The 12,074-nt window shown below is 40.7% G+C and overlaps 1 protein-coding gene across 1 annotated transcript in view; it reads right to left on the bottom strand.

The window, feature by feature from the left end:
- The window catches only part of ppfibp1a (PPFIA binding protein 1a), a 31,062-nt gene that overhangs the window by 6,667 nt on the left and 12,321 nt on the right, over nt 1-12,074 (bottom strand). The window contains exons 4-14 of the mRNA XM_085250953.1: nt 10,619-10,699; nt 9,535-9,648; nt 9,291-9,401; nt 7,152-7,244; nt 4,523-4,640; nt 3,198-3,259; nt 3,052-3,118; nt 2,381-2,499; nt 2,094-2,167; nt 1,228-1,282; nt 787-940 (exon numbers count right to left, since the gene is read on the bottom strand). Of these exons, the coding sequence (XP_085107079.1) occupies nt 787-940; nt 1,228-1,282; nt 2,094-2,167; nt 2,381-2,499; nt 3,052-3,118; nt 3,198-3,259; nt 4,523-4,640; nt 7,152-7,244; nt 9,291-9,401; nt 9,535-9,648; nt 10,619-10,699 (1,048 nt within the window). The remainder of the gene's footprint in view (nt 1-786; nt 941-1,227; nt 1,283-2,093; nt 2,168-2,380; nt 2,500-3,051; nt 3,119-3,197; nt 3,260-4,522; nt 4,641-7,151; nt 7,245-9,290; nt 9,402-9,534; nt 9,649-10,618; nt 10,700-12,074) is intronic.

Genomic DNA, 12,074 nt, shown 5'->3' with positions numbered 1-12,074 from the left:
CTATACAAGCTGGAGCAAGCATGGATGACCCACCACCATGAGCACAGAGATTCCAGAGATCTCTGGATTCAAACAGGACGAAATCAACACAAACTGGAGAAGCATCACACATGCAAACATCTACTCATTTACAAAGTAGTAATGCAAAAGAAATGTAACCTGGAAAAACACTAAAAACGGCATAATTGCAGATGGTTTCATGTCGTGGATAAAAGACAACTGGATATTTTTGTGATAACTTTGATAGAAACACGTCAGAGTAAGCTGCAAGCAAATGGTTGAGAGAAGAAAAAAAGAAATCCCAATAAAGAATAGCCTTTAGTGGTTTCCAACTTTTCTTGCAACTCAGTCTGGTTTTATCTCTTCAGATCTTTGAGATATAAATATTGAAACAGTGAAAGAGAAAACAATTATATTTATAAACTCATAAACATAAGATGTCATGAACAACAGCAACAAAAAAGTTGGGAAACACTCATTTTTCAGGAGAGTGTTTCTATGAAAGACCAGCATGACAAGGATTCATGTAAGATAAATGTTTACATTGTCGTGTCAGTGCTGGCTTCAGTGCATCCAGCTGTCTCACCCACAGCTGCCATGCTGCAGGCCAAAAAGCCACTCTGCTTCACTGTACCTAACACAGGTGCACTGGCACTCCGGTTGCGATCTTCACAATTTACAGAGCCATGAAGGAAACATGAACATAAGTAATAAAATAAAAACACACACATAAACAAATACAGGGGAAAAAAAATCAAATGCCTTCTACAAGATGGCAAAGCTCACCGAGGTTCGGGGCGCTGCCCGTCTGCTTGCCTCCACGTAGTTTGAAGAAGCCCCGGCCAAATGAAGCGCGGGCTTTCTTGGTACCAAAATTCCCCTCGCTTGTGGCGTTTCCTTTAGTTGGAGAAGAAGAACTACGTCCTGTTTTATTTAGGCCCTATGAGAAGGGAAAAAAAACATGTAGAGACAGAAGCATTAAAGCACAAATCACAGGAAAAAAGCACCACTAGGTGTCAGAGGAGGACAAGCTTACACAGAGGACCCTGTGACTGGTCCTAATCATTCATAACAAGGAGGATCTACTCTACTACTTAGTACAAAATGTTAAAAAAAAAAAGAAATAGTAATGAGTATTTTTGATATAACAATAGAATATATTATTATAGAAATAATAAGTATAACAGTATAATCAGCCAGAGCACATCAGAGATAGCCTTGTCTTACTTGATCAGTGCTGCTGGTTCCAGCTGAGCTGCTTGGTTCTGGGATGTCTAAGGTACTGAAATCACAACAATGAGAATTCAGGCCTCAAGCACAGGCTAAAAAAATGGTTTAATAATCTAGAAATGTTCTTAACATCAAGTAGAAGTAATATTACATAATTAAAATTAAAGTGTTAAAAAAAATCAACCAAAAGAAAGGAAAAAATGAAATTTGTGCAGTACAATGCATTAAATTAGTATTCTGCTAACCAGCAATTAGCAGCAATTGTTTCACAGAGTCATTTAAATGCGATGTACCTAAAAATTGTTCTGCTTAAAGCCTTTGCTCACTCAAAGTACACCCACACAGGCGTTTTCACATCGGTCCCTTGATTAGACCTTTTATGTCGGCACAAATCTTCGACTCTACTCAGTCCTGTTGTTAATGCTGTGCAGTACAAATTTCACCTTTATTCTTGTTACTGGTAGGGAAACCTGTGTAGCCTCAGATTCCCAACACAGCCATAATAACCTTTACTAACCTCAAAAGTCTAATCACACCGAGGTCTAACGCAGGGATGAAAGAAATTAACTCAAACGACTGAATAATTTCAGCGACAACAGCAAACACTTAACTTTTACACTTTGATGCTGCGTCCCTAAAAGCAAACAGCATCGCCAACACACCACCTTTAGACAATCTAAATTTATTCAAGCTGATGTTTTGCTGATTAGAGAAAGGTTAAAGTTCCCAGACATCACCTAGAAGTAGACTGATATTTGTGCACAAAATGTAAATTACTTCATTTGACCCGTGAAACTAAATAAAGCAGAAAAAGAACGATGTCTTTTAATTACAGCAATCACATGTGGAAGCTTGAGTTTTACCTTCCGGCTGCCTGAAGCTGTCGCTCTCTGTCCAGTTCGTTCATTTCAGAGAGCACCGCTATGCATGGAACAGACTGAGACAACAGATAAAAGCATAATGAAGCAAAAACACTTTCCTAAAGCAGAGCATGCACCGACATCAACAAACAGAACAGCAAGAACCAAAGCTCTGAATTCCTGGCAGAAACAATTTCAGAGTGGGAGGCCAAAACTGAGTTTTTATAAAGGAAGTCCACAGTCTGGGGTTCATCCTGTGTCAGAACTGTTTTGATAGAGGTTGTGTTTACCTCGCCCAAGCCCCTTCCTGCCTCCCCCTCCAACTCCACAGTGACCTGATCAACCTCCATGGCTGCAGAGACCGAGGGATCATCTGGGATATCGTGGTAGTCATCTTCATTCAGCTTCTCTGAGAGAGCAGTGAGGGCAGTCAGCGGGGACACCATAAAGCACAAACCCACCAACATCAGTCTTACCTTTTCAAAGTTCATTGGCAGTGTTAAAAGCATTCCAACATTGTGGATAAAAGTACAAGAAAACAGGGCTTTTGACAGTCAAACGGGCGGTTTTGGGGTGTATTTTGCACTTGAGTTACACATACTTTGACAGTGAGAGAAAATGTATTTTTAACGGCAACACAAAGTCCTGCAGCTCTATGAAAATAATCATGGATAGAAACCGAAAGGAAGCTTTGTGAAGTACACCAGAGTTTTTTAGCAATTATTATTCAAAAGAGAAGATGCCTTTTTCTATCGCCAGCAGGTTTTGGGGGTCAAAAACTGTCTCTCTTAGAATGGAGAATTAGGTGTTTTACATGTTTATTTTGAACACTTTAAGAACCAAAAGGAGCTAAAAATATGTTTTAAATCCAGCTTTGACTCAGTGCAGAAGTAGTTTTAACAACAAAACTGTAAATATCAATGTGAGTAAATTTGAAATTTACGAGGTTAGATTTTCTGACCTCTGACCAGCTCCTGCACCTTTTTGCACTTTTTAAGGGACTCCTCCAGCTCTTTAATCCTTCGTTCCTGGAGACAGACACACATTATGTCATTGCAATGATGACTCGAAGTGAGTTAAAGCTGCTGCTGACGCACTGCACACTACCTTCTCATCGTTCTCTGACGTCAGCGACTCTAAAACCCTCTTCATCTTCAACATTTCAGTATCTGGAGAAAGGAGAAGAAAAAAGATGCTTTATACTTGTGAACATTTAAACATCAGCTCCTGCGGGCTCTGAAAGCAGCCAACAGAAACCAGAAATAACGAAGCCACTGGGGCACAGCGTACTGGTCAGAAGGGCTCTTGTTTCAGCTTGCAATGATCTCTTGATTTAGTTATCGCTACAGATTAACACAGGGTCTGTGTCTGTTTTTTCAAGCAACACCACACAATTAAATGTGCCCCCCCCCCAGCCACTTGATAACGTAATCCAAACCTAATGAACTCCTAAAAAATGTGCACAGGCTGATATGTTGTATAATTTCTTGCATTCTTCACCACCAGCAGCCACACCAGCGTAGTGCGGCTGCTGACCCACAGACATAAAGAACAGCAAAACAGGCAGATCTAGCAGCTGAAGAGCAGGATTATTCCCTCGGGCGAGGTTGTGTGTGTGGTTTGGAGGGCAAATGTTGGGCTGGCCAGAGGCACCACTTAAAATTACAGTATGTGAGACTTCTAGCCTGTGCTGGGCAAACAAACAATTTAAAACACCATTAATAACTTTTTAGGGTGAAACTCTGGCGTCTTCACTCTTTGTCCTACTGTTCTGAAGAGTTCAAGCTCTGTGTGTGAGCATCATTTACTCCACTTAAATGTCTCAACTTAAGCCTGTTGCTCATCAAATCACCTTCGCCTCGAATCTTGTGCCAGCGAAGTCAGCAGCATGCACATTTACTCTCTGCAAGTTTCCCAATTGCACGTTAACCGAGTTCCTCATTTATTGTTCTAGTCTGCTTCATTTCTAACTTCTGATGGATTTGTTGTGCCTCTATGCTGAGATGGCTGAAGACAAAACAAAAGCCTTCCTGTCTTTAGATTTTACTGCACAGAACATGTTTACAGGCAGGCCAGCATGACAGAAGCACAACATTCCTCCATCAGAGTGGATAAGATAAGGTCAATTGTGGGGGTGGAAGGAGTAAGATAGTGATGTGTTTGGTATGGATCATACAGACGGACAGATAGGGAGTTAAAAAACTAAAATCAGGTTCAAATTACCTCAGACTGTCTGTGAAATGTAAGATACTTAAAAAAAAGAAGAAATGGAGAAATCCAGACAAAAGCTGTGTGATATTTGTCTGGTAAGGCTTCTGAAGGTGGATATAGTGTTGCTGGAATGGAAAATGTCTATTTTTCTAATCCTCAAGCCAATTTTGGAACTGAAGTGCATGAAATAGAACATGACAGTTATTAAAAACAGCTCCCACCTCTTTCTGCCCCCTCAGCTCTGTTGTGGCTCTCCACCTTCAGTCTGCCCTCATCCTTCAACTTCTGCAGCTCCAACTCTCGCTCCTCCAGCTGCCTCTGCAGAAGCTGCAGCTCCTCCTATAATGAGGGTTGACAAAGCCATAATTTATCTGCAGCATTTAATACTAGGAAGCAGAGAAAAGCATCTAATGCATTAAACAATCTGGAAAGAAAGGTATGCTTAAGTTAAATTATCAGAGGCACAGCAACTTTAGGGTGACTCTTAAGCAACAAATTGTTTCAAAAATGATGCCTGAGAGCTGCATGCAATTAAAATGTGATTTAGCTTGCTATAGAGTTATTAGGAGTGCATTCACTTTGATTAACAGGTGGGTGCCACTGGCTGTCTGCATAACATCGCTTCCAACAATACGAATCGCTGCTAGATTGGTTAGCAAGATTATTGTCTAACTAGTCTTTAGAAAATATAGCGCCTCTGCACTGGTCCTGTGCACACCCAACAGATAGCTTCACAGATCATCGTCTACATGCTGTATCCGTTTCCCATCACCAGGGGGCAGTGTCACAAATACATAATCCATGGCCTACTCTTGCTTGTGCTACTGTTGGTCTTGCCAGCCACAAAGAAAAGAAAAGCTATAACATACGAGGAGCTGTAGAAGAAGAATGTTAAACAAGTAAAGTTTTCTCTGCAGCCACTTTATTCTGTATGCTTTTTTACCTTAGCGGGAGACCGTTTTAAGGTTGTCCCGTTTGTGGTGAACTGCGCTGTGACTTACCATATACAGCAGTGGTCCCCAACCCCCGGGCCTCGGACCGGTACCGGTCCGTGAGTCGTTTGGTACCGGGCCACGAGAGTTGAGGCTCAGGTGTGAAATGTATAGTTTTCAGGGTTTTTAAATCGGTTTTCAGCGTTATTTTGTTATCGTTTACTCGGTTTTCCTGGGTCTTTTCACGTGTGTTATGAATAAACCTTTTTTCCCCCGTACCGGTACTAGTTTTATTTTGTTGTATTTATCCGTGACACCTTAAAGGCCGGTCCATGAAAACATTGTCGGGCATAAACCGGTCCGTGGCGCAAAAAAGGTTGGGGACCGCTGATATACAGCATCATCCACATGAAGCTACATACTACTGGGTTATTTGAGGACTGCACAAAGCGTGTGTAGATAGTTTGCAAATCTCTTTGCGCAGGCAAATAACTCTGCAGAGACAACGACTGCACCAGAAATTTGCATTTAGCCGATTACCTTAAACCTAATGTTCTCATCCAAGTGGGCTCCCATCTGGCTTCCAAAAACAAGGTCAGTCAGGTTGCTGACCTTGGTCTTCAAAAACCGTAGCTTACTGACCCGTTGAGTGAGGTCAGAGCGGCAAGTCCACCCTTTATCTACAGTCTATGTATAGACTAGACTAAAGTACTAATGAAGCCCCTTGAAAATACGTGTACAAATTAATGTCATATGACTTGAGACCGTCTTGTTTTTCAACTATTGCCTCTATCAGATGAATATTTACATAAGTTCAATGATTTGAAAAACGACAACTAAATACCTGCAAAATAAATGAAACTCTGACGTTTCTCCATAGAAACGTGTCCAAATTCACATGCTCAGGTAAACTAAATGTTATATGTAGAATAAGTGGAGAGCTGCGTTACCAAAACACTGCAAACACACTGTGGCACAAGTGATGTGATTCAGCGCAAACTCAAGCTAATCAACAAATTGCATAACAGTCAGCATGCAGACTAGTATCTCACACAAAAACTACTAATTAAAAACTCAACTACTTTAATATAGAAAATTTACAAGATGTGCAGATTTATAAATGGAGAAATACCACCCTCCTACTCAAAAGAAAAAAAACAAAACAAAAAACAACACTTGCTGATTAGCAATGCTTCGGTCAACATTATTTTGCTCTACAGGTGTAGAGAACAAAAAGTTCCATCCATCCATTCGCTTCCGCTTATCCTTTTTCAGGGGCGCGGGGGGCGCTGGAGCCTATCCCAGCTGTCATAGGGCGAGAGGCGGGGTACACCCGGGACAGGTCGCCAGTCTGTCGCAGGGCCAACACACAGGGACAGACAACCATTCGCACTCACTTCCATTCACACATTCACACCTAGTGACAATTTGGGTTATCCAATTAACCTATCCCAGTGGGGATAGAACAAAAAGTTAATACAGGATTTTAGTACTGGTGGGAGCACTTACAGCAAGTGTGGTGAAAGTCAGGAAATCAGTGCGCAGCAGTGAAGGAGGAGAGCAGGCTTAGAGGATCTTAAGGGCCAGAAAGGAGAAAAAAGAAAAAAAAAAAAAAGGGGGGGGGGGGCTGGAGATTAAACCTTCACCTCAAGTCCAGTGAACCGACCAGTGTTCCACTTTGGACGCTTGACAGATTAACATGTTGCAGTAAGATGTTAACATAACAGAAGAAATAAAAAGCGGAAGCCAAATAGAAGAGGGGTGGAAAAGAAGAATAAACAGAGAAAAATGTCACGGGGAAAATCAGAAGGATTTAAACATGTAATGATGCATTTCAAAAGATTAAAACATATTCAGATTATGGTTATGGTCAATTACAAAGCCGTTTGCTGACTGGATGTGAACTACAGACACTCACTTTGGTAGCTTTGAGTTTCTTCTCACACTGCACTCTTTGATTCTCTATATCAGTAACCCTGAACCGCAGGTCCGTCACTTCCTGGTACAAGCCCTGGGGAGGAAAACAGAACTCCCATTAACCGCTAAACTCCGATACAAACCTGAACTGGAGAGCTTCGTGGAGACTGTGCGTGGGAGAGATGTCTGTTTTTTTTTTTCTCCCCTTCTTCAGCAGAAGGAACATTCTTGCCAAAGGCATCAACATTATTTTCAGACTGATGTCTCTCAGGAGGGAATATGAGGAGCTCAGTCTACACATGGAGACAAATCCTAGACTTAAGGGAAGGGTCACGGTTAATTAATGTGAAACTCCTTTTATCCCAATCAGCAACAGTGTAGGAGGCCTGGGAAACTGACTTTAAATGCAATGGGTATTTACTTTTTTTGTGATTGTAAACCCTTCATTCTTCAAGGAGGACTGTTGTTGGTACACAGAAAATATTTGATTACTTCTTGTTTATATCATCTTCATTTGTATTGAGAACAGGGTTTGGGATTTCAGAGAAAATGTGACTTTAAAACCGTCTCACTCAGCTAATATCATGAAAAGTATAACAGCGCAAAGCCTGTTCGGACCAAGTAGAACCAAGTTTATTTTGTTGTACCCACAATTTACAGATGCCCCCTAAACAAGATTTGGTACTTGTCTGTGACTGTTAAACTTAAGGAATCCATTAATGTCATGAACTTCCTTTGAAAGACCTGAAACTGACAAACCGAAACACGCTGCTGCACTTCTTCAAGTCTCCACCAATGCACCTCCCAAATTTAAAGTGGATGCGATGAACAGCAGGGTGAGAGAGAAGAACATACAAATATAGTGATTTCTGTATTTGTGTCACAACTTCAAACGGTAAGATATTCTACATTTTGTGTGGCTATTGTTTTAGCATTTTCATCATGTTGATGTACAAGAAGGTTATTGGTTTTGGTAGCATTTGCGCGCATACGTGTCATCATTCTGTTTGTAAACATGTTAGCTTGAAGTTTGAATGAATTGAAGGTCTTCTTCTCAAACTGCACACTAATACACATTATACATTACCTGCTGCTGCATAATGTTAGTGTAGTCAAAGCAAACATCTGTCATGCTACCCTTGTCTGATTTTTACTGTACTACAAACTTCTTAAAGTAGGCTCAAATGAATATATACAAAATACAATACCATTGCCTTAAAAGCAGAAACTGCCCAGACAGTGAATTTTCTTGGGGGAGGTTTGCACACTCTCAGCACTTGTTTGGAGTATGTGTTGCTGTACTGTTCTGTTATTCTTGGCATATAGCGTCTGAAAGAATTAGCTGCTATTGGTTGCAGTTTACACTGTAACAAAAGGAGTGCACAGAAAATTAACTGGACTCATTTTGATTCTGGATATTTATAAGGAAAATAGGCCCAGCAAATACTGACTAATAGTGTTACAGAATATATCAATATAAATCTAAATTTTTACTAATCATTTACACTCGCCTGGTGTTACGGAGCCCAAAGAAAAAGAAAAGGAGTTCCCCTTTAGATATGTTTTAATCAAATCATCATAATGCTTGACACAAACTTTTCTCGTTAGAAAGAATAGGTTTGTTTGGTTTGATAATATGAAGTGAGATTTTGAATGTGTCAAAAAGCTGCTCAAGGTAACATTATAAGGTCATGAAAACTAGGACAGACAAGACGGCCAATCAGGGTTTTCATTTAAAGCTAAACGGCACCAAAAACGGGGGGAAAAAATTTATATCCTTTTACTGCGTGGAAAGTACACATAATATATCCCAGCTTCCGAGAACAGTGTATGGAAAGCTTTTTAGCCTGTGAGAGTGGAGAAAGGGAGTATGGGTGGGTGGGGGTTATTTTGGCAGGAAACAGCTGCTGGAGCACAAGGACTGTTTAAATATCTTCTGTAACCCTTAAAGAAGTTCACGTTGCACCACATGACAGATCTCAGTCCAGCCGAGTGAGGCCGACCTTTGTGACTGTAAAACAATAAGTCGGTGGCTGCCAGGATTCAGAGTCGCACGGCACATTAGACGAGGTGCAGGTGCATCTGACAATTAGAATGCGTGCTTCTTTTTACAGCCTACATTTCGAGGAAGGTGCTCTACCTCATTGCCTCTGTGATCTCTCTCCACAGTAGATAGCTTCAGCTTCAGGCTGGACACCTCGGTCATAAGCTCCAGCTTCTGGGTCTCCAGTGCTGTCCGGTTCAAAAGCTCCTGTGGAGCAACATTCACATGCAGTAAAGGCTGCACTATTACCAGGAAAGAAGAAAGTTTCAAAATGGGTGGTCTCGGCTATCTCAAACCACCGTTAACTGGCATTCAATGCAAGTATAGAAAGAGCCCTTACCTGCTGAAGAAGCTGCTCAGTAGCATTGAGTTTCTCGTGATGTTGCTCAAGACAGCTGTCTAGATCTCGAATCTTTTCACCTTGCACCTCCACCTGGTCTGTTAAAACGCTTACCTAGACAATAGTGAAACATGTTTTATGACCTTTAAAGCACAGAGACATTAGTTTGACATTTTGGGGGAATATGCTTATGTACTTTCTTGCAGAGAGTCAGTGTGGTGGTCAACACTATTCTCATGTGTCTCTGTGTGGAAAATATGTAACTACATCCAGCAGGCAGAGAGTTTCGCTCAACACCGAGGCTGGAAATTGGGGGAGGAACAGCTGGCTCTGTCTAAAAGGTAACCAAATCTGACTACTAACTGATAAATCACACAAAAAACAAAAGAAAACTATTTGTTTAATGAACTTGGGAACTTCTTTGACTCATAACTATCTGTCTGGCCAAGAAAAAGCTCTGAAATGTAATCAGCTCTAATATCAAATATTATCCATGGATGGATTTCAAGTGAGTCACAATCATGAGCACTTGATTAAGGCGTTTTCAATTTAACACTTTCTGCCAAAGTAGCCTGTTGAACATTCATGTCACATATTCGATCTTGATTTTGTTCTATGAACATCCCTCAAAGACACAGTGTCATTTTATTTGAGACCTCCTCTAGCATTAATGTAGTTGCCACAAAGTGTATTTTATGTAAACAGTCTCAAATGCCTGCACAGATTTGCCTAACAGTTAAAATAAAGGTTACAACTATTGGAGGAAAAAATAGACATATTTGGGCCTGTACTAACAGAACCGAGCACATGAATTCATAAAAGAAGCAATTTTTAGTGCACATGCAGCGACACTGTGGCTTAAAATAAGAATGGAGAAATAATAATTTGTTCCCTTCCACCAGATTTCTTCCAAATCTATTGTTTAATTTTGGCAACATGCTGCAAGCTTACAAAAAGAACTGAAAGCGTGCCTTTGATCCCACTAATAACACAAGTGCTAATAGCCACAATAACACTTAATTGCACATGCAAGACAAATTGCTCGGCTGTTTTGCAGCCGTGACAGAGAGCTTTGCTCACGCACCTGAAGAATGAGACACTCTTTGTCACTCTCAAGTCGTGACAGACGCTCTTGGGCGACTGCTTCGGAGCTGTGGACGTTGGTCTGAAATAAGAGATGATACAAGGGGATCTGTATTGTTTGAGCAAACAGCTGCATTTGCAATGCAAGATAAATAAGGCTTTAAGTTAATGTTTCTTGAAATATAAGAGCTCATAAAATCGGGAGATGGTATATAAATTATGTTGAAATGTAGATCTGCCTGGGAAAAGCAAACTAAAATACACAGCTCTGAGCTACATGGATATCCTAATGGATAAACTACACACTGTTTTCTTGTATAAACATAACTCACAGTCACATGGTTTTCCCTTGAAGGAATGAATTGATACGTGTTTAAAGACTTTCAGGAAAATGTGACGTCATCAGTGTTCTCACATGAAAGTGATTTCAGAATTGAATGAAAAGCAAACTTTTTCTCAAATATCACAAATGGAGAGACGAGGGAGCGAAGGAAGAAAAACATGAGCCTCACACAGAGTCAGCATGAGTTTTTATGATGGAAACTATTTGCAGGGAGGCTCCTATAGAAACTCCATCATTCACACACCCTGTCAAAACATTACTTCTAGTATAAACAAAGTCACAGTAAAGGCAAAGGAGCACAATCAAGAGATGAAAAGCATAGAGGATAATTCACCCCAGGCTAAATCTGCGCTGTGCAAAGATACGAACCATGCACAAAGTGACGGGTTTTTCTCATTTCTGCACACAAAATAAATAAATAAATCAAAAATATCAAACGACGGCCTTTAGGTTTGCAGCAACTCTCTCTGCTCAGGAAAGCAAGAAAAGAAGAGCAGATTTTCATTTCCTCATACTTATCCACATGTAATCCTCAGGTGAATCAACTGCATTTGATGCAAAACTAGGAGCAAATGGATCCAACAAGAAAGCAATAAACTCAAAATGACCTCAACAGGTTAAGATGCAATTGAGACAGATGATGAAAAAGTCTCTTCAAGGGGCATATATAACCTTTATTACTCCCAAATGTAACTGCAAGGCGTGACCAAAGATGTATGCCACCTCTCTAAAAGGCTGGGTTTAAATTGAGCTCATTTCCACATCAAAGTAGACTCCTTCTTGATCACTTTCAGCACGGATGCAATCTTTTAAAACTCCTAATCTGAGCACTTGTATATCCAGTGACGCAAGCTGGAACTTCAGAGATCAGGACAAAGTCACAGGAAGACAAACCTGGCTAGTAGGGCTTGTAGCGAACAAGAGATTGTAGTGGCCAAAAAACGGAGTGACCTCCCTTAGACTTACAGCAGAACTCTATACGTTAAAAAAATAAAATAAAATTATAAAGCATGCCTTTGACCTGAGTCACGCCCTCTGATCTTTGACAGAGATACGGCTTCCATCACCTCAATCTATGACATAACTTCATAAACCTCATGGAGCAGCAAGGGGT

The sequence above is a fragment of the Mchenga conophoros genome, linkage group LG17, assembly GCF_057382185.1.
Source record: "Mchenga conophoros isolate Kocher_MC1m ecotype Shallow Benthic linkage group LG17, M_conophoros_male_GT1.1, whole genome shotgun sequence".
In the NCBI taxonomy this organism is placed as follows: domain Eukaryota; kingdom Metazoa; phylum Chordata; class Actinopteri; order Cichliformes; family Cichlidae; genus Mchenga; species Mchenga conophoros.
The sequence above is the reverse complement of the archived record's forward strand: the minus strand, read 5'-3'. Positions and strand labels throughout refer to the sequence as shown.